Source organism: Mixophyes fleayi, chromosome 2, assembly GCF_038048845.1.
Source record: "Mixophyes fleayi isolate aMixFle1 chromosome 2, aMixFle1.hap1, whole genome shotgun sequence".
NCBI lineage: Eukaryota > Metazoa > Chordata > Amphibia > Anura > Limnodynastidae > Mixophyes > Mixophyes fleayi.
Genome location: NC_134403.1, coordinates 359,151,826 through 359,172,033, shown reverse-complemented (window position 1 = coordinate 359,172,033; position 20,208 = coordinate 359,151,826). Strand labels below are relative to the sequence as shown.

Here is a 20,208-nt window from a genome sequence, read left to right as displayed (position 1 = left end):
TCATAAACCAAACCCAGGCCATAGATCATAAACCAAACCCAGGTCCTTGAATCCTAAACCAAATCCAGGCCATAGATCATAAACCAAACCCAGGCCATAGATCATAAACCAAACCCAGGCCATAGATCATAAACCAAACCCAGGCCATAGATCATAAACCAAACCCAGACCATAGATCATAAACCAAACCCAGACCATAGATCATAAACCCAGACCATAGATCATAAACCCAGGCCATAGATCATAAACCCACGCCATAGATCATAAACCCAGACCATAGATCATAAACCCAGACCATAGATCATAAACCCAGACCATAGATCATAAACCCAGACCATAGATCATAAACCCAGACCATAGATCATAAACCAAACCCAGACCGTAGATCATAAACCAAACCCAGACCGTAGATCATAAACCCAGACCATAGATCATAAACCCAGGCCATAGATCATAAACCCAGGCCATAGATCATAAACCCAGGCCATAGATCATAAACCCAGGCCATAGATCATAAACCCAGGCCATAGATCATAAACCCAGGCCATAGATCATAAACCCAGACCATAGATCATAAACCAAACCCAGACCGTAGATCATAAACCAAACCCAGACCGTAGATCATAAACCAAACCCAGACCGTAGATCATAAACCCAGACCATAGATCATAAACCCAGACCATAGATCATAAACCCAGGCCATAGATCATAAACCCAGGCCATAGATCATAAACCCAGGCCATAGATCATAAACCCAGACCATAGATCATAAACCCAGACCATAGATCATAAACCCAGACCATAGATCATAAACCCAGACCATAGATCATAAACCCAGACCATAGATCATAAACCCAGACCATAGATCATAAACCCAGACCATAAATCATAAACCAAACCCAGACCATAGATCATAAACCCAGACCATAGATCATAAACCCAGACCAAAGATCATAAACTCAGACCATAGATCATAAACCCAGACCATAGATCATAAACCAAACCCAGACCATAGATCATAAACCCAGACCATAGATCATAAACCCAGACCATAGATCATAAACCCAGACCATAGATCATAAACCCAGACCATAGATCATAAACCCAGACCATAGATCATAAACCCAGACCATAGATCATAAACCCAGACCATAGATCATAAACCCAGACCATAAATCATAAACCAAACCCAGACCATAGATCATAAACCCAGACCATAGATCATAAACCCAGACCATAGATCATAAACCCAGACCATAAATCATAAACCAAACCCAGACCATAGATCATAAACCCAGACCATAAATCATAAACCAAACCCAGACCATAGATCATAAACCCAGACCATAGATCATAAACCCAGACCATAGATCATAAACCCAGACCAAAGATCATAAACCCAGACCGTAGATCATAAACCCAGACCGTAGATCATAAACCCAGACCGTAGATTATAAACCCAGACCGTAGATCATAAACCAAACCCAGACCGTAGATCATAAACCCAGACCGTAGATCATAAACCCAGACCGTAGATCATAAACCCAGACCGTAGATCATAAACCCAGACCATAGATCATAAACCCAGACCGTAGATCATAAACCCAGACCGTAGATCATAAACCCAGACCGTAGATCATAAACTCAGTCCGTAGATCATAAACCCAGACCGTAGATCATAAACTCAGACCGTAGATCATAAACCCAGACCATAGATCATAAACCCAGACCATAGATCATAAACCCAGCCTACATAGCCGAAGCTCTGCATGACTTAGGAATGGTCGATTGTCACCGCCCCAGCTCCCCTCCAAAAACGCAAATACATTAATAACATTCACAAATATATGTGCAAAGATTTTAGTATCATACATAAAGACTTCAGGTAAAGTTGAGGGAAGATGTTTGCTCAGATTCATAAGAACCGTCCTGCCTATGGAATCTATAACAGTGGGCTGCGCTACTTTCTCAAATGACTGATAACAGAGAGCAGTAACTTGTACAAATGTTGGCCACACAAGTTACAATTAAAACATTTGATAATTTGAAGTGGAAATCAATCAGACTGAACACAGTTGATGTGTGTACAGCTTTTACTAAGCTACAAATTTGAATACAATGTCAAAACATCTTTCCTTTGGTATTCCTAGGTATTTTAAAATCGGTTAACAGAAATGCATATCAAATCAAGTTGTGTTCAAGGTCTAGTAAAACGACCCATCTTTAGAATCGCTTCATAGAAGCAAAGTGTTTTCTAATCCCAACCACGCCCATTAATGTTTCTCTTATAACAACAACTACAGAATGGGTAGAAACAGTGCTTGATGGAATCTCGGTTGTGGCCACTCCGTGTGATTGGTTAAACTGACGATGATTTATATTCGATTTTATATTTTATTTTGTTGCTATTTTGGCGTTTGTTGTTCGTGGGAGCGGCTCGGTTTATACCCATTGTGTATTTGTTATTTTTGTACTCAGTGTGGTGGCATTTTGAGGTTTAAATAGGGCAGCATTCAGAGAATAGCTTAATACGTATATCCATTTATTACTGAATAGTTCAGCTTAGGGGTGCAGTGCAGTAACCACCTTTAACAGGCCATTAAGGACAATAAAACGTGCTAGCAAGTTATGTTACCTGTGATTTCGCAGATAAGGGAACACGTGGTACAGGAGACGAGATATTAAAGGGACCGCTTTCTCCTTCTCATCACTTCTGTAGACCATGTCCAGGAGAACAGCCAGGACCTTCACATGAAGAGATGAGGGGGTGAAACACCCAAAAAGAGTTTGTAATTTAAAGCAGATCTGTGGTCTACAAACAGCGGAGTAGTCCGCAACTAATAGTCACAAATCATCACTTCGACTAAGAACTAACAGCACTCACCTCGGCGAGCATTGAGAGAGCGTGAACGCTATAGACAGACGGAGCGGAGGCTGAAACCATGGAAGACTGAGCGGCAGCGTTGTCGTCTGTACGGGAAAACGTAGAGCTCGATCACAACACAAAACAACTGCTGTAGGATACAACCATTGTCCTAATTGCTTATCATTAGTCGGCCCTCTCCCACCCTGGTCTTAATGTTGTCACTGGACTCTAGTGAACTGATCGTGAATACTGACTGAGCACACACAATGTCTGCCTCCTCCATTGTACGTAAACAATACAATTAAAGAGTAAACATCTTTTTATAAATACAGGGTGATTCAAAAGTCGCAGTACACCCTTTTATTTCAAAAACTCTACAGGAAATTGGGAAACCTGAATACTCCAGTAAGGTATGGGTGACGTGGTCTATCCTTTACGGTATGTACCAAACATGGGCGCCATCTTGAAATCGGCAGATCGGCCCAATTCCTGTAGAGTTTTTGAAATAAAAGGGTGTACTGCGACTTTTGAATCACCCTGTTTATGTGTCCTATAAAGCAGAACTAGTAACATTACTTTATGTTATCATTTTACAGAATAATCATTTCTTTTTACCATAGAGTTCTTCGTCTGTGTCATCTATAGACACCTGCGGCTGGGCCTTCACCTCCAAATTCCTGCTCAGCCAGCTGGTCTGCTCTAAGGATGATCCCGCCACGTTCCCCACCGCCTCCAGGATCTTCTGAGTCACCTCCTGAAATGGTCATACACGTGTTCATGAAGAGGGAGAGATCAATGGATATCGGGAACGTACATATCAAGAAGCCAGGAATGCGGCTAATTTATCTTCGATTGTCACTTAATACCACTTGTATGCCGTTTCCACAGTAATAAGGACGCCCACCCAAACATACTGCAAATGTTATTATTTCAGAATTTTCTAATGCAGTTCCTATACTTTTGTCTGTAGTGTTGGAGAGAGCACAACTTGTTCCGTCCATATCGCTCACCTACATAGTCACAAGTTGTACATTCATTCGCTAGATGCCGGGTCACCAAGTGTCTAAGGGTCATTTACAAACTGCAAAAAACTGAACGGCTTTTCTTTTTGTGCAAGTGTTTTACACCTAACGTATTTCAGGGAGGTGGCCCAAATACAGGGCTCTGGAACCACCACCATAAAACTAGAGAGGAGACAAAGCCCCACGTTCTAGAGAGGCCTCCAGTTCCACACCCACACCTCACCAATCCTCATCCCGTGTTGTTGTCCCTTCCTTCAAAACACCATCATTACTTCTAAATGCAGCAACTACTGCGGGTGAAGGAGCAAAACCTTCCCCAAGCTGCATGCTCAATGCAGCTCCAAATAGCAGTTAAAACAACGGATGATGCTGTCTCCTCCAACTGCCTCTGTACACTGTCTGTGGCAGGGTCATTATGTACAAGCGTTCTGGGATGTGCTGACTACCTTTGGTAATACTGCACTTGACGTCCCCTTTACCTCGGTGGGCCAACCTGGAATTCCAAGACTTGACAGAACACACTAATGCTTCCGGCAGCCATAGGCCGCTAGGCTATTCTTCAACAATAAATTCCCATTACCCCGACATCCCTAGAAATGGCCACTTCCAGACTCCTCTTTTTCTTCCAAATGGACTGGCTAGAAACCACATACAACAAGGAGCTCTTGACCTCAACCCATTTCCAGTGCTGGGGAACATTTATACATACCCTTCCATCCCACACAAAACTTGCAAATGCTTCCAATACACCTCTTGGTATTCCCTTCAGCTTTTGACAGATTGTGCCCCTATTACTATTTAACACACTTACTTCCCCGTGACCAATTATACCACACTAATTTTCCTCACTTTTCCCATATGTTCTTCTCACATCTCACTTCCGACTCCGTGGATGGATTGCTGACTTGTTTAGCTTTGGGTGAGGATTGGTTTCTGATCTTAGTTTTTGTTTTAATATCAGTTTACTTTAGTTAGCAGTTATCATCATCACCATTTATTTATAGATCGCGTCTGATTCGGCAGCGCTGTACAGAGAACTCACTCACCTCAGTCCCTGCCCCATTGGAGCTTATAGTCTAAATTCACTAACACACACACACACACAGAGAGACAGACCGAGAGAGAGAGAGAGAATTAACCTACCAGTATGTTTTTGGAGTGTGGGAGGAAACCGGAGCACCCAGAGGAAAACCCACACAAACATGGGGAGAACATACAAACTCCACACAGATAAGGCCATGGTTGGGAATTGAACTCATGACCCCAGCTCTGTGAGGCAGAAGTGCTAACCACTGAGCCACCGTGCAGTTATACTTGTAGTCTTAGCTTGGTTCTATCAGGCGCCCTGGCTCTCGGCTGGTTGGCACACATCTATAAATACGGTTTTACTTATTTTTTAGGCTTGTGAAAATGTGGATGACTGTTCATCTCTGGGCACCTTTGCTGTTTATATGCCTGTATTGTTTTACATTGTGTTCGGTTGATCCCTCGGTACTGGGAAACTGCTCCATTTCTTATTCTACTTATTTGTGTTCTGCATTGTATTATGGTATATACAGTTATCCTTCTTTTTCTACTTTTCAATGCAACAATAAAAAATATTTTGGAAAAAAAACAACAAGAGATGAGAAATCTAGAGAAGCTGATCTCTCTGCAAGTCTGATAATAAAATCTCTGTGAATGCCAAAGTCTCTTCTCAAACTAAACCCCCTGCCAGGATCCCCATTTTAAAATTTGGAAAAAAGTTGTTTCTTGCTTTATTTTATTTTAACTTTTTTTTTTTCTTCTCTCCTTTTCAAATTCTCTCTGTTTCTCATTGACATGACTGGGTGTAAGCAAACAAAGGGTTAATGTGTTTTAAGGTATGGTTCAGATGCCTGCTGTATGTCACATGGCTTTGATTGTTTATTCTGAGTCTGTTGTCACAGAGGGGAGGCCAACCCTTTTATTTATTGCTCAGTCCATAGAGCCATAAAGCTTGAAATGTATTTGCCTAGAAAGGACTATATTAGGGGTAACACCAGGCTCAGTGTATATTCCTTTTAAGAAGTATATTCTACTATGTTTCCTATAACACATATTTATGCTAAAGGATATATACATGCCCCATAAGAAACCTATAGGGATAATGCTTCTGCCCATGAAATCAACATAATCATGTGTCATATGCATTTGTGAAGAAAATCATACAAGGTTTAGTGGATGTATAATATCTGTAGATCCATTATCAGAGCTGTTCTTGGAAAAAAAAAAAAAAAAGACCAAAAAAACAAACCTGTTGTGAAACAGATTAGCATACCAGAACACATCTTGCCATGATGTCACACAGAAGGGGAAGGGAGGGTTGGGCAAGAAAGAACAAAGTTTAAAAAGTGCTATAATAATTTTAGAAATGGTCAGGGGATCAGTCTGCTACTGAGAACTGACCAAAGCCTCTAGCCTTTCCCCAGGCGGCAGATTACATGAAAAGTCTGGGAGTGAAGTTTTCTGTTTCTGTGTTTTATTTGTTTCATTTTAAACAAACGCTTTTGCATCTATATTTCTTTATGTCATTTTGTTGTCACCGTTTTTTTATTCAATAAGCATTGTGACCTTTTGCCATATTAAATGTCATGTTATAATGATCTATGATCCACGTGTCATATAGACTTGTTTTTTTTTTAATTACCTATTATTGTTTTACTAATTTGTAATGCACTTATGGGTTACTGGGAAGAAACCAGGAAATAAACAGAAGGGGTATTTGGAAAAGGTAACAAAGGGGTATTAGCAGACCTAATTTTTGCTTATCGTGGATGCATTTCCAGTACATAACAATGCATCGGCAACAACGCTACAATCTGGATATGGAGCTCTTAGCGGATTACACAGAGTACATCAGAATATTCTGTATTGCATTTTACAGTTTCATATCCAATTTCATATCCATTACTGTTAGCCATTTGGTTCAGTGCTATACACATGACACTTATACCATTTGACCTGTCATTTTAATTACCATTAATGAATGGTTAATAGATTTTGAAATTCTGTTTCTAAAAATTCTCTCCCAGTCCTCCACTGTAAACGTAGTGTTTAAGTCAGCTGTTAGTTGTGATGGAAACGTATTGTGTTTTTTAGAAGTCATGCTGTTATTCCTCTTTTATGATTTTCGGAAATCAGGTATTATAAAAGGTGGAATCACGGTAAACTGTGAGTCATTTGCAGAGTGACTAGATAGACTTGGTTTAGTATCTCTGGTTACATTAGGTGGCGACTGCATTTTGGGATACGTCAGCTCTTGAATTAAACCTTAGTGGTGGCAGGACCTTTAAAAATGAGACAAATTCTGTCTCATCCAGACAGGTTGTTCTGATTAACCCTTTCATACCCACACCCCCCCCCCCCTTCTGGTGGGTGTTGTCATGACACTCATTCTTGTTCAATCTTGCATTTTCTCTCTCATTCTCCCTCTCTTGTTCTCTCTCTAAATCCGCTGCTCATGGCAGCATTACAATAACAGAGCCCCTTTCATACTATTCCGCCTTTCACCCAGTGAAGTCCAGGTGGAAGAATTGTGCAAAATTCTGTAGCCAATTGCGGAACGAGGCAAATATTTCAGGGATCAGTTATGAAAACTAGTTTGGCCATAGCATGGTTAATGCTACACATATATTTGTGAATATTAGAAGATGCTCTTTCATGTGGGATCAATAGACAGAGATATCCTGGTATAACAATGATTTTACCTGTAGGTCCTTTTGGTCTTTCTTGTTCTCTAGGTTCGGTGTCCGGGTTACAAAGTCATTCAGTATGCTGACAGGAGACATAGACACTATTACATGAAGGACTTGCCGATACTCTTCTTAAGTTACTATCACTATAAAGTTCATGTACAGACAAAGATATGTCCTAAAGTAAAATATACACTGAAGATAACTATTATTCTCATGGTAAAGTGGCAACATATGTCACAGCGCTGTACAATGGGGAGCTAGAAAAAACATAAAGCACATTACTGTAACCCTGAAGAGACAGGGAGCGAGCGAGAGAGAGAGAGAGAGAGAGAGAGAGAGAGAGGGGAGGAGAGAGGTGGGGGAGAAGAGAGGGGGGGAAGGAGAGAGGGGGAGGGGAGAGGAGAGAGGGGGAGGGGAGAGGAGAGGAGAGAGGAGAGGAGAGAGGAGAGGAGAGAGGAGGGGGAGAGAGGAGGGGGAGAGAGGAGGGGGAGAGAGGAGGGGGAGAGAGGAGGGGGAGAGAGGAGGGGGAGAGAGGAGAGGGAGAGAGGGGGGGTGAGAGAGGAGGGTGAGAGAGGAGGGTGAGAGAGGGGGGGGTGAGAGAGGAGGGTGAGAGAGGAGGGTGAGAGAGGAGGGTGAGAGAGGAGGGGGAAAGAGGAGGGGGAGAGAGGAGGGGGAGAGAGGAGGGGGAGAGAGGAGGGGGAGAGAGGAGAGGGAGAGAGGAGAGGGAGAGAGGGGGGGTGAGAGAGGAGGGGGAGAGAGGAGGGGGAGAGAGGAGGGGGAGAGAGGAGGGGGAGAGAGGAGAGGGAGAGAGGAGAGGGAGAGAGGGGGGGGAGAGAGGAGGGGGAGAGAGGAGGGGGAGAGAGGAGGGGGAGAGAGAGGAGAGGGAGAGAGGGGGGGTGAGAGAGGGGGGGAGAGAGGGGGAGGAGGGGTGAGAGACAGAGAGAGAGAGCACCCAGGTGGAGAGGGGGGGGGGGGGGGAGAGAGCACCCAGGGAGGGAGAGAGCACCCAGGAAAACAGTGTCAAAAAGCCACAAATACCAATGTTGGGTTATCAAATGATGACCAGTCCTGACATAAGATGCTTCCAACATAGGACTGAAGTTTGACCCAATTTAATTATGAAAGTGAATAATTATTTAGCACATCATTATAAGACGGAAATAGCAATGGTGGAGCTTTGAGCTCAGCATCATTGTAGGAACACAGGCGTCTTTCGTACACCCATTCTGTATTGCATTCCACCACATGGGAACACGGTTTAAAGACACCTCAACATACAACTGCTGGTCCTGCACCATGGATGCTGCCTTCACCTGGACTACTCTGCATTGTCGGGGGAGACGCAGCGTTCAGATTTAGTACCGTGCAGCTGACACTTTAATAGCATGTATACAGCCATACAACTGGTACTGTGCACATGTTTTTAAGATGTTTATATATGTTTTATGATCTATTAAGGGTTCAAATTAAGACAAAACACTTCACCAAGAAAATTAAGGTGCGTCTTCAACAAAGACCAGAAAGGAAACACAAATAATGAAGTGCCCATTTACGTCACCGGGTGAGTGGAGGAGATCACGATGGCGATATGTTGGGAGATGAAGGCGTTAGTAACGTACGTGCAGGAAGCCAAGTTTTAGTAACTTTAAGCTCCTGTAATGAGGAATACTGCGGAAACTGCAGGGATTTATACACAAAACGGTCTAAGAGTAAAACAGGATGATGCCCTAGAACTGTAATCTTCTATCATGTACTTTTTGTAGCTGCTTAACGGAAATATCTGCTCCGTTAGCTGTTACATATAAATGTACTGCTGCAAAACAATACAAGTCAATACAAGGCTGCCTCTGACTTTCAAAAGACGCTACACATGCACCAAATAAAATAAACAAGTCTTATCCTTGTATCACAGGTCCACGACAAACGTCAGGGTGGTAATAAATAGCTTCTGACTAAATTGGTACTGATGCGTGTGTATTAATGGCAGGGAAATTAGATTGTAAGCTCCATTGTCGCAGGGACTGGTGTGAATGAATAAAGGTTCTATGATTGTACAGCACTGTGAAATATATTAGTCCCATATTAATATAGAATGATAGTAGTAATAATGATATTGTGGAGAAAGGCCCATTCAGGTGCTGGGTCGGGTGGATCAAGTTGTCGCCTCCACAATTACATTATAAACAGCAGACCTGATATGTTATAGTCTATATATTCTATTATTATTAATAAACAAGCGCATATATTAAATATATCAACCATTTGCCTTGTATCAAAATCAGTAAGAAAATCAGAGAATTGGGAGCTACCTTAACAGCAGGAAAAATCCTGGTGGAGCCAGATTGAGCGGAACGGACTCCTTCAGGAGCGTCAGCAACGACTGGAAGTTTTCCTGCATCTCGGCTGGTGAGAGCCTGTGACAAGAACAAATTATTAACGGTGGCGTTATACCCTTCTATAGAACACAGTAATCAATAATGAACAATGTGGACTAACACTGTTTTTTTAAACATGTGCAAGTGTGCTCATTGGACCTCTTAGTGTATTTCGAGATGCATGCCCACTTTACAGCCTGAACTACTTGAGTGAAAGGGGAATGCACTTAATACTACTCTGGAGTAACATTATTTAAGGATTATGTAAAAATTATATCATCATATTTCAAAAGATAGATCACTGTCACACAGTCGTACTTCTTTATTAAATGACAGTGATGTCACCTGCTGTCCCCATATGCTTCCAGCTGTATGACCCATTGGCCCTAGCTCTTACTCTCTGCTTTATGGCCTGTTGGCCCTAGCTCTTACTCTTTTCTATATGGCCCGTTGGCCCTACCTAGCTCCTAGCTCTTACTCTCTTCTATATGGCCTGTTGGCCCTAGCTCTTATTCTCTGCTATATGGCCTGTTGGCCCTAGCTCTTATTCTCTGCTTTATGGCCTGTTGGCCCTAGCTCTTACTCTTTGCTATATGGCCCGTTGGCCCTACCTAGCTCCTAGCTCTTACTCTCTGCTTTATGGCCTGTTGGCCCTAGCTCTTATTCTCTGCTTTATGGCCCGTTGGCCCTAGCTCTTATTCTCTGCTTTATGGCCACTTGGCCCTAGCTCTTACTCTCTGCTATATGGCCTGTTGGCCCTAGCTCTTATTCTCTGCTTTATGGCCCCTTGGCCCTAGCTCTTATTCTCTGCTTTATGGCCTGTTGGCCCTAGCTCTTATTCTCTGCTTTATGGCCTGTTGGCCCTAGCTCTTATTCTCTGCTATATGGCCTGTTGGCCCTAGCTCTTATTCTCTGCTTTATGGCCCGTTGGCCCTACCTAGCTCCTAGCTCTTATTCTCTGCTATATGGCCTGTTGGCCCTAGCTCTTACTCTCTGCTTTATGGCCCGTTGGCCCTACCTAGCTCCTAGCTCTTACTCTCTGCTTTATGGCCTGTTGGCCCTAGCTCTTATTCTCTGCTTTATGGCCCGTTGGCCCTAGCTCTTATTCTCTGCTTTATGGCCACTTGGCCCTAGCTCTTACTCTCTGCTATATGGCCTGTTGGCCCTAGCTCTTATTCTCTGCTTTATGGCCCGTTGGCCCTACCTAGCTCCTAGCTCTTATTCTCTGCTATATGGCCTGTTGGCCCTAGCTCTTACTCTCTGCTTTATGGCCCGTTGGCCCTACCTAGCTCCTAGCTCTTACTCTCTGCTTTATGGCCCGTTGGCCCTAGCTCTTATTCTCTGCTATATGGCCCGTTGGCCCTAGCTCTTATTCTCTGCTTTATGGCCCGTTGGCCCTAGCTCTTATTCTCTGCTTTATGGCCACTTGGCCCTAGCTCTTACTCTCTGCTATATGGCCTGTTGGCCCTAGCTCTTATTCTCTGCTTTATGGCCTGTTGGCCCTAGCTCTTATTCTCTGCTTTATGGCCTGTTGGCCCTAGCTCTTATTCTCTGCTTTATGGCCTGTTGGCCCTAGCTCTTACTCTCTGCTTTATGCAACTTGGCCCTAGCTCTTATCCTCTGCTATATGGCCCTAGCTCTTATCCTCTGCTATATGGCCTAGCTCTTATTCTCTGCTTTGTGACCACACACAACATATATGTGCTGAATTTATATGGTAGTATTTCTTTATGTCTTGACACTAGTATAACTGCTGGTCCAGGATAATATCATCTTAGGTGGAGTCTTTAACATGGCTAATCCCAATATACTTGTAAGATCATGTAACTGACCATTTCAGTTTTAAAAACACACTTATTTGGGTGCCATATATAACGAAGAAACTACACTTAGTAGACACCCTGATGAATGAGAATACACTCGCCTTCCATCTGCTCACAACACCCCACCAGGATACATTTCTTCCTGACCACCTCTTCCCTTTTCCTCTAGATTTAGAAGACACGGATAGAACCCACTGAAGTTTCAGATCACAAGCTGGTCTGGAGTTAGTCACCCATGGGAGCTGTCAAAGGCTCATTTCAACCATGAAGCATTTGGCGAACTTGCATCAATTTCAGAGGATGCAAAACAACACTTGTAATAATTACTAAACTGATAACCAACAGCATATTGATAGCCTCAGTTTGTTTTGAAGTACTCTCATGGCCGATCTTACAGGAGAAATGATTTCCTACTCTAGCAAGATCCTACGTGAACAGGGGTCCACATATAACACACTAAAAGCTGATTTACCATCCACTGTTCATAAGCTACAAACCACATTCCACAAAGGTAAAACACTTTTAGAATATTCCAACAATTCAATGCCTTGTTGAACCCAACTGAAGAGAGAAAAATGTCCCGCTGGCAATATCAGTTCCAAAGATTTGGAAATACATCCAGTAGATTACTATCTAGTGTGCTTGGAGGAATACACAGTTTTCACATACACAGTAGTCTTAATTGGCCTGGCAGCACTTTCTCAAATGAGTGCAATCATTTGTAGACATTTCAATCATTTAAAAGACCATACCTTGCTTTCATGGATTTCTAATTTGCTATATTAAAGCTCTGATATCCTTAGCACGTTCACACAATCTTATATAACAGTGGACTCCCCCAGCTGCCCTAACAAATCCCTTTTCTGCAAAGATATAAACCTTCCTCATATCACTCCACAACAGGCTGACTCTAAAGGCTTCATTTAGAGTTAAAAGAGGAAATTTTGGTAACTTGGCAAAACTATTCTGACTTGTAGGAGGAGGGCTAATTTAAAATGTGTCAATAGATTTAGAGTTGTGAGGGGGCGTGTCCTAGCTCAACTCTAAATGGCGGCATAAAAATAAAGCTGCTCATTACCTGTGTGCTACATGCAAAAGGGTATTTTTTTTTTTTTTAGTATGGAAGGAGAAAGATCAGGTAGAACGACTATGGAGGTTAATAAGACGGTGCAGGAATTTAATAAGCTTGCCTAAAGAGGAGAGTTATCAGGGAACACTTGAAGGAGTGGATGTGAAGGGGAAAGTCTTCTTGTACGAAGGAGAGAATTCCACAGAGTGGGTGGTGCAAAAAAATAAATAAAAAAAAGAGGGAGCAGGTAATGACCGTGGATCCTGGGTAGAGCGGAATGATCAAGTTGGGAAACAGTTTTAGGGAAGGGAAGAAATGCGAGTTGGTACAGATCTATTAATGGCCAACTTATTTGGTCCTAGTTCCACTTAAGAGTTCAGTATCTGTTCCCCTTCCTATGTCAGTGCTGACATTTTTAAACTCAGTGCCTTTATAAGAGTTAAAACATTACAGCCCAAACTCCAGAATCGGGCAATGATTTTCCTGAGCTTGGTACAACGAATAGTTTATACAAAATATGTTGATCTTTCCAACGCATCCTCCCAAAACTACATGGACATAATATAAACATGTTAACCTACAATTGTGGTCCAACTAGAAGGTTGGTCACACACAGTCAACAGATAGCGAGAGAAACATTGCCACTTACAGGCTATAGAAGGTAACTGCACACCGTTAAAAAAATGCACATTGAAGCTCACATGATAAACACCTTTGGATGGTTTAAGAGAAAAATAATAATAATCAGATAGCAACACTATCAATTCTTTTGGTGGCTTCTTCTAATAAAATTAGATGAATCCTTCAGTACCCATGGTCTGTGTTCCCTGGAGATTGTTACCTCTGTATAAACGCAAAGCTGAACTGCAGCATGGGGATGTCCACTAATGATGACTTCTACAGAAATGACACAAAGAAACATGAATGAATTTAGGGTATTCGAGTAGGTGAACGTTAGAAATAAGAAGAGTGACTCCGTACACGTAGCAATACCTCATCTCCCTTTATCTGTGGCGGTTTCCTAACCACCTCCTTCACTAGCTGCAAAATAGCATCTATCTTCAGCGTCTTCAGAGCGCACACAAGGTCAACCAAGGTCATCTGCGTCTCACTGGGTACCGGGATGATCTGCAGGAAGGGTCAGGAATACGGACAATGAGCTTTATAGTCCTATCAGGACACAGACATGCACTGAATCCATCATGGTCTATAATACCCTTATTTATATGAATCCAATACAAACTCCCAATACAGAACACGTTTATCTTTCTTCAGTATTGTGCAGGGTCTACTAACTCTTCCCTGTAACATACTCCCTCAATTCTGTAAAGTACCCCCTAACCAGGGGCAAACGCAGGATTTGTAGAGGGAGGGTTTCCACACCGCGCCGCCAGTGGGCGTGATCAGCATGCATAGGGGCGTGGCTATAATTTTAGACAGTGCTTGGCTGCTCTCCAACTCTTCCTATCCCCATAATATACATGGGCAATGCTGCGTGCACTACTGTTAGGTGCATAGAGCTCTCCGTTTTCAAGCAGAGCTGTGTGAAGTGGGAGCAGGGTCCAGCCACCTCAATTATACAGTGCCCCAGGCTTGGAGGGGGGTTTCCATGCACTAGGAACCCCCCCCCCCCCTTGTTCTGCCTATGCTAACATTAGTACATGTTTAATAAATACTCATTTAGATCTTTACTTTTGCATACAGAGGTGTGGGATATTATATCTATATCTATAATTCAGGAGGTTCTGTAAAGGAGAATAAAGTAAATAATTGGTGCAGTTTGGTAACAATAGCACGGACACGGATATGAATACGTGTTCCTACAGTCACTGTGAGAAGCCGGGGATGCACAAGGGAATGATTAGGGGATAATTTAGCATATAAGCAAAAGTGTTTTTATGTGCTCCAAAATGTATAGGGTCCTAAGATAATCTGTTGGTTTAATTCATACTTAAAGGCCCAATTGTAAAGTATTACGGACTTTGCCAGCGCTATATAAATAAATGTTGAAGAATTCCCTGTTGAAAGTGTCTGCTGTAACACTAAGCACCAGCATGGATTACTGCAAGTTACACTGACCAGCGCTAACATCTGATTGATTGAAGTGCAGCCCATTTGGAATATTTCAATCAGATTACATAAACGTTCATGTAATTACACTTGAGAATGTCAATATTCGGATATACAAATGTACACAATCCATGTAGTGAAGTCTTATAAAGTATGTAGCCAGAATCTATGACATCCGCACATATATAGTGACCTACAGGCATAGGAGAGAGGGGTCACTGTATAAAACGTGTGCGTCTGTGTGCTTCAGCCACGAGTTGCTGTTACTAACAGTGAGCAAAGAATCATCATAGAAGTAAATATCTCCTCAACAACAATACTTAAAGGAGACTTGTCGTCTACAGACGCTGAAAGCTGCCTTTTGGTTGGATGAACCAATATCCATAAGAATGTAGCCTATCAATTCATGAGGAACCCGTGACATCACTGAGCATGTGACTGCACAGTGTGTAGCCAAAAGGAAAACACTACAACTGAAGGGAAGATTGTATGAGGTTATATAGAGGAAGAGATCAGTCTGATCTGACCTGACTCCCAGTGTTGGTACATTAAAGTGGGGGGTGCACCCTACCATAACTTTTATCAGCTTGAACTTGCTCTACTGTAACTTTTATTATGCATACTGTTATTTTTCCATCTCATATCCCAGGAAAAAAAAATTCAAATCAACTTGAGGATACCAAAAAACATGACTGAAAAGCACAGAGCAGACAGAAAAATAAAGCTATGTGTTTAGTAAAAGCTGCAAGGGGGGGTGGGGGGTGATTCATAAACCAATAAATTAAAGTTATCAGTAGGTGTAGAGTCTTGTTAACACCAGGTAACGCCCCAAACAATGAGATGGATGATAAATATTACACCTGCAGGGCTTCATGACCTGCACTCTGACAGCCAATGTAGGATAGGTCACAGAGAGCATTAATAACAATATTTAGGTTGCTATGAATGCAGCATTTTACACAGAGGTGTGGTGAGGAAGAAAGCACATCTACACTACTCTATATAAACACTGCTGGTGGGCTTGGATAAGGTAAACACTTATTCATACACATAGTAATTTATATATATATATATATATATATATATATATATGTAACTATATGTGCCAGTTTGCTTTATAATTTAAGTGAACAGGATCTCGGAATGTTGCTCAGTAAAGGACATTCCGAGACAAGAACAAGACTCTAATACAGATTTCACATAATTCTGTTCCTCACCTTGGCTTTACTCTGGGCCTTGTTGAACCTCTTCCGCTTCCAGACAGCAGCGACGGCTGCGATGAGCTGCACCCCCAGATGTACCGTCAAGGGGTTCAGGAAGTCCAAGATCTTCTGCTTCAGTGTCTGTAAAGATGGAGCGGAACATTTATGTGTTTATCCTCAACTCTTCTGTGGTATTGCTGGGTTTGATACAGGTCAGGGACTCATTCCAAATGAGCCATCGTACGGTTATATATGAGGGTGCCTAAAAATCACACAAGTGTTAACACTACTAGGAACTAACTAATAACACTGTCCTCTTATAATTTGCGGCTGCCAGCAGGCAGGAATGGAAGTACAGAACATTGTCACACCCTAATTTACACATCCTTTAGACGCAGAACATTTGCTGATGCGGTCATATACCGTAGCGCAGAACCTATAAAACTCATGGTCTCATCAGAAAAATCACGTTCTTTCAATCACCCTACATTCCAGTTAATTTACCATTTACACTCAAGTTAGTTTGTGTAAGCTTGCGAGCAGGGCCTTCTCACCTCTTTGTCTGTTTTACCCAGTTTGTTTATTAGTTTATTATGTTTGTCCCCAATTGTAAAGCGCTACAGAATATGTTGGCGCTATATAAATAAATGATGATGATGATTCATTTTATCGTCTCGATCCGGACATCGTACTGTGCAGGGAACAAACCTCTTCTCTGCTGCCCCCTACTGTGCATGGTGCCAACTGCAGCCCTCTCTGCGTACGAGGTCAGTGACACCATCCTAGGCTGTATTTTCAGCTGTTTAGAGATTTTTGTGAAGTTAACGATCACTTCCTCTTATATAGTAACAAATGTATAAAAACAAACAAACAGTTATATAAGTTTGCTATCTGGCTGTTCTTTTACAGATTTTATTTTATTAATTCAACAACTGCAAAGACTTCTTTAATGTTTTATAAGCCTTAACATTGTATGGGGGCGATTCAATTCTCCGCAATGTGCCGCAGAGTGCAGGCAGAATGTTAGCGAAGGCCATACGCTACAATGTAACATCATGGATTATTCTACGCACCAGGTGCACAGGAAAGTCTCCCGGTCTACTCCCTATGTCAGAGCCATCTTTTCCATTGGGCACGATGGGCAGGTGCCCGGGGGCCCCACGGGCAAGGGGGCCCCATAAGCAGAGCTCTTAATTAGAATAAATAATCCTGCAAAAGAAAAAACCTGCAAAAAAAACCTTCAAGGGTCACTGAGCAAGTACATCTATCTATCTCTATACATATACATATATACATATATATATATATATATATATATATATATATATATATATATATATATATATATATATATATATATATGGGCTCCGGTGCACTGCTTTGCCCGGGGGCCCATAATGTTGTTAAGATGGCCCTGCCCTATGTCTCAACAACAAAACTGCTACAGATTATTCCAGGGTTCTACCCCCTTCCTGTGACCTTGCAGTCTTCATATCTCCAACTTCAAAGTGTTCTATTGTTCTAGAAACACTCTGCCTTCTTTCTGAACGCTATTAATACATTTGATATAATTGAGTGTTCCTATTATATCTCCTCTAAGCTCTACATGTTCAGCACTTGAAGTCTTTCCTCACTTGTACTTTGTACGTTGCCGTTTCTTGTTTTTTGTTTTGATAAAAAGTTTACTCTAAGTTTTTCAGCTTACAGTACATCAATACAGCCATCATCGCTGAGGGTAAATGGGAAATAGGAGGCTTAAAAGGGGCATCATTTCATCAGAAATCATAAAATGTATCAAGTAATATAAACAGAAATGACCATTTAAAGTTTAACAGTCCAACCAGTATGAATATTGTTCTGCAGTTGTTTCACGTTGGCACTTTTACTTTTGATTGTTTGTTGATATAATGTACTTGATAATTTGTTTATAATGGCTAAGATTGTAATTGCCTGTATCTGTAGTCATGTACAAGGCAATGTTTTCCAATAAACTCTCTTTTCTGAATTAAAAAAATTTAGGAGCTCATCAGAACTGAAGAGATGTCAGGTTGAGATTGTGGTGGAATCATTTTTCTAATGTAGAGCTGACTTCTTGTCTTTAAGTCTACTGAAAAAACCACTGCATCAGCATCTTTTTATCCAGGAATTTAGCCGACTCCATAACGTTGAGATGACTCTTGGAAACAAAAGGCTACATGGCAGCTTTATACGGGAATCAGGAAACGAAGAGATAGTTTCTTACTTTGGTGGTTTTGAAATAGACGGACGATGAGCCTTTAATTGTCCCAAGCAGATCCGAAGGTCTCCTCTCCCTCTCCTGCTTGGTAATGACGCTCCAGAGAAGGGACAGGCTGTTGACAATACGAGGGAGCTCTTCCAGTAGAGCGTTACGGGCGTTCTTCAGATTAGCTGGATCGGATGTTGAAGACTGGGTAGAAGACGAAGGAGCAAACAATAAATAAGATGTCACAGGTAAGCCCAGGGGAGGTTACAGCTGCCAGAACCCCCTCCCTCCCCGGTCAACAACCGAATCACTGTGTACAATATAAAGAGAGCATGGCACTGCATTTCTACCACTGTACAAACACTTGACACCTCTTTAAGCATGTAACGGTAAGCCTGCTTACTTCGTCAGGTTGTCGCCAATGAGACAGGGTCCTCGCCATGTGTAGGAGATGTGATTGTGTGTGTTATGGATGTTTCTAAACGATATCTTAATGCATTGTTTGCCATAATGCACTGCCTTGTTTCCCTTACTGTCTCAGGCTATATTGTTCACTGAACCAGAGCAGACTAATTGTCTGTGTTAAACAGATAACAGGGCTGGCTTCGTGAGGCAGTCAAACACATGGAGGTAGCCATACTGACAATTTTAGATAGGAATCATGAAAGTAAACTATGATTTTCAGTATTTCCACTGTAGCTCTGTTGAAAACTAAAAAAGGTAAAAAGAAGTACAACTTCCCCAGTACATTGCAGACAGCTGGAGTTCCTCACATATCTTTAGGACAGTGTCCTGATGGGGTCTCATAGAGATACAAAACGATGAGACTGCAGTGGTGTGAGCTACTGTGACATCACTGGCCCCGCTCCTAGAATCAAACAATCCACACGGTCCCTTTCTGCAAAGCAAGACTGCCAAGCTGCCAGTCACTCTGTGTCTACTCTACTGTGTTAGAAGCTCCTTCTTTGTAACATAATAGCCTGCTATAGAGGAGTAAAGGGAGTTTGGTGGACTTATTGAGCTAAGTTTAAACCCTCCAGTTATTTCATATGTATTGTTCAGTTCAGAAATACAAAGATGTTTATATATAAAAATACCTTCTTCGTCTGAGCTGAATGATCCAAAAGGCAAAAATGTCCGATAGTGGTGAGTCCTTCCAGCAGGGTGAGCGGGTAATCGGGGGAGATGTTCTCACGTTTACAAGTCGTGCTGTTGGTGAAAGTAAACTACTGAGATCCTGATTCTCAACTCCTTAGATCACGTTTACAAAGATTGGCAGGAGCTGGCCAGACCCCAGCCGTGAGAGGTGCAGTAAACCAAGCAAGTGTGTTTCTACCGTAAAAACTTACTAAAATGGACCAATATTATTTAAGGGATTTTTAATATTGAACCCCCTTATTCTCAAACATTCCCGGGACCCCTGCCCTGTTCAGGAGACACTAACCCACCTGGTGCCTTTTCTCCTGTTACTAATGGCACAGTACACTACACATAGCGACTTGTCAAGTGTCCTGAACACAGACATTCTGATACTTGCGGGGAGGAATGTCTAACATTAAACATGTTTGAATGCACATAAAACATCAGTGGTTCTCTTATTTTATCCAACAGAAAAAAATAGTAAAAACATACATAATGTAATAGAATTTTTAAAAAAAAGAAAAATGTAGGAATTACTGATGCTGATTTTTTTCACTGAAAAGTAGATTTGGCCCCTAAAACCCTTTTTTCAGACTTTTATTTATTGATGTCAGTGGGATATGTCAAATATCCCTTCCAGGGGAAATAAAATGAAATATTCTACATAAAACTGCCCCACCTTGTGATTTGTTACAGTGTAT

General features: G+C 41.9%; 1 protein-coding gene across 1 annotated transcript in view; it reads right to left on the bottom strand.

Annotated features, from left to right (window-relative positions):
• The window catches only part of DOP1B (DOP1 leucine zipper like protein B), a 91,343-nt gene that overhangs the window by 11,567 nt on the left and 59,568 nt on the right, over positions 1-20,208 (bottom strand). The window contains exons 20-29 of the mRNA XM_075197228.1: positions 19,465-19,576; positions 18,386-18,571; positions 16,159-16,284; positions 13,865-13,999; positions 13,713-13,768; positions 9,914-10,018; positions 7,617-7,683; positions 3,482-3,620; positions 2,885-2,970; positions 2,636-2,745 (exon numbers count right to left, since the gene is read on the bottom strand). Coding sequence (XP_075053329.1) covers positions 2,636-2,745; positions 2,885-2,970; positions 3,482-3,620; positions 7,617-7,683; positions 9,914-10,018; positions 13,713-13,768; positions 13,865-13,999; positions 16,159-16,284; positions 18,386-18,571; positions 19,465-19,576 — 1,122 coding nt within the window. The remainder of the gene's footprint in view (positions 1-2,635; positions 2,746-2,884; positions 2,971-3,481; positions 3,621-7,616; positions 7,684-9,913; positions 10,019-13,712; positions 13,769-13,864; positions 14,000-16,158; positions 16,285-18,385; positions 18,572-19,464; positions 19,577-20,208) is intronic.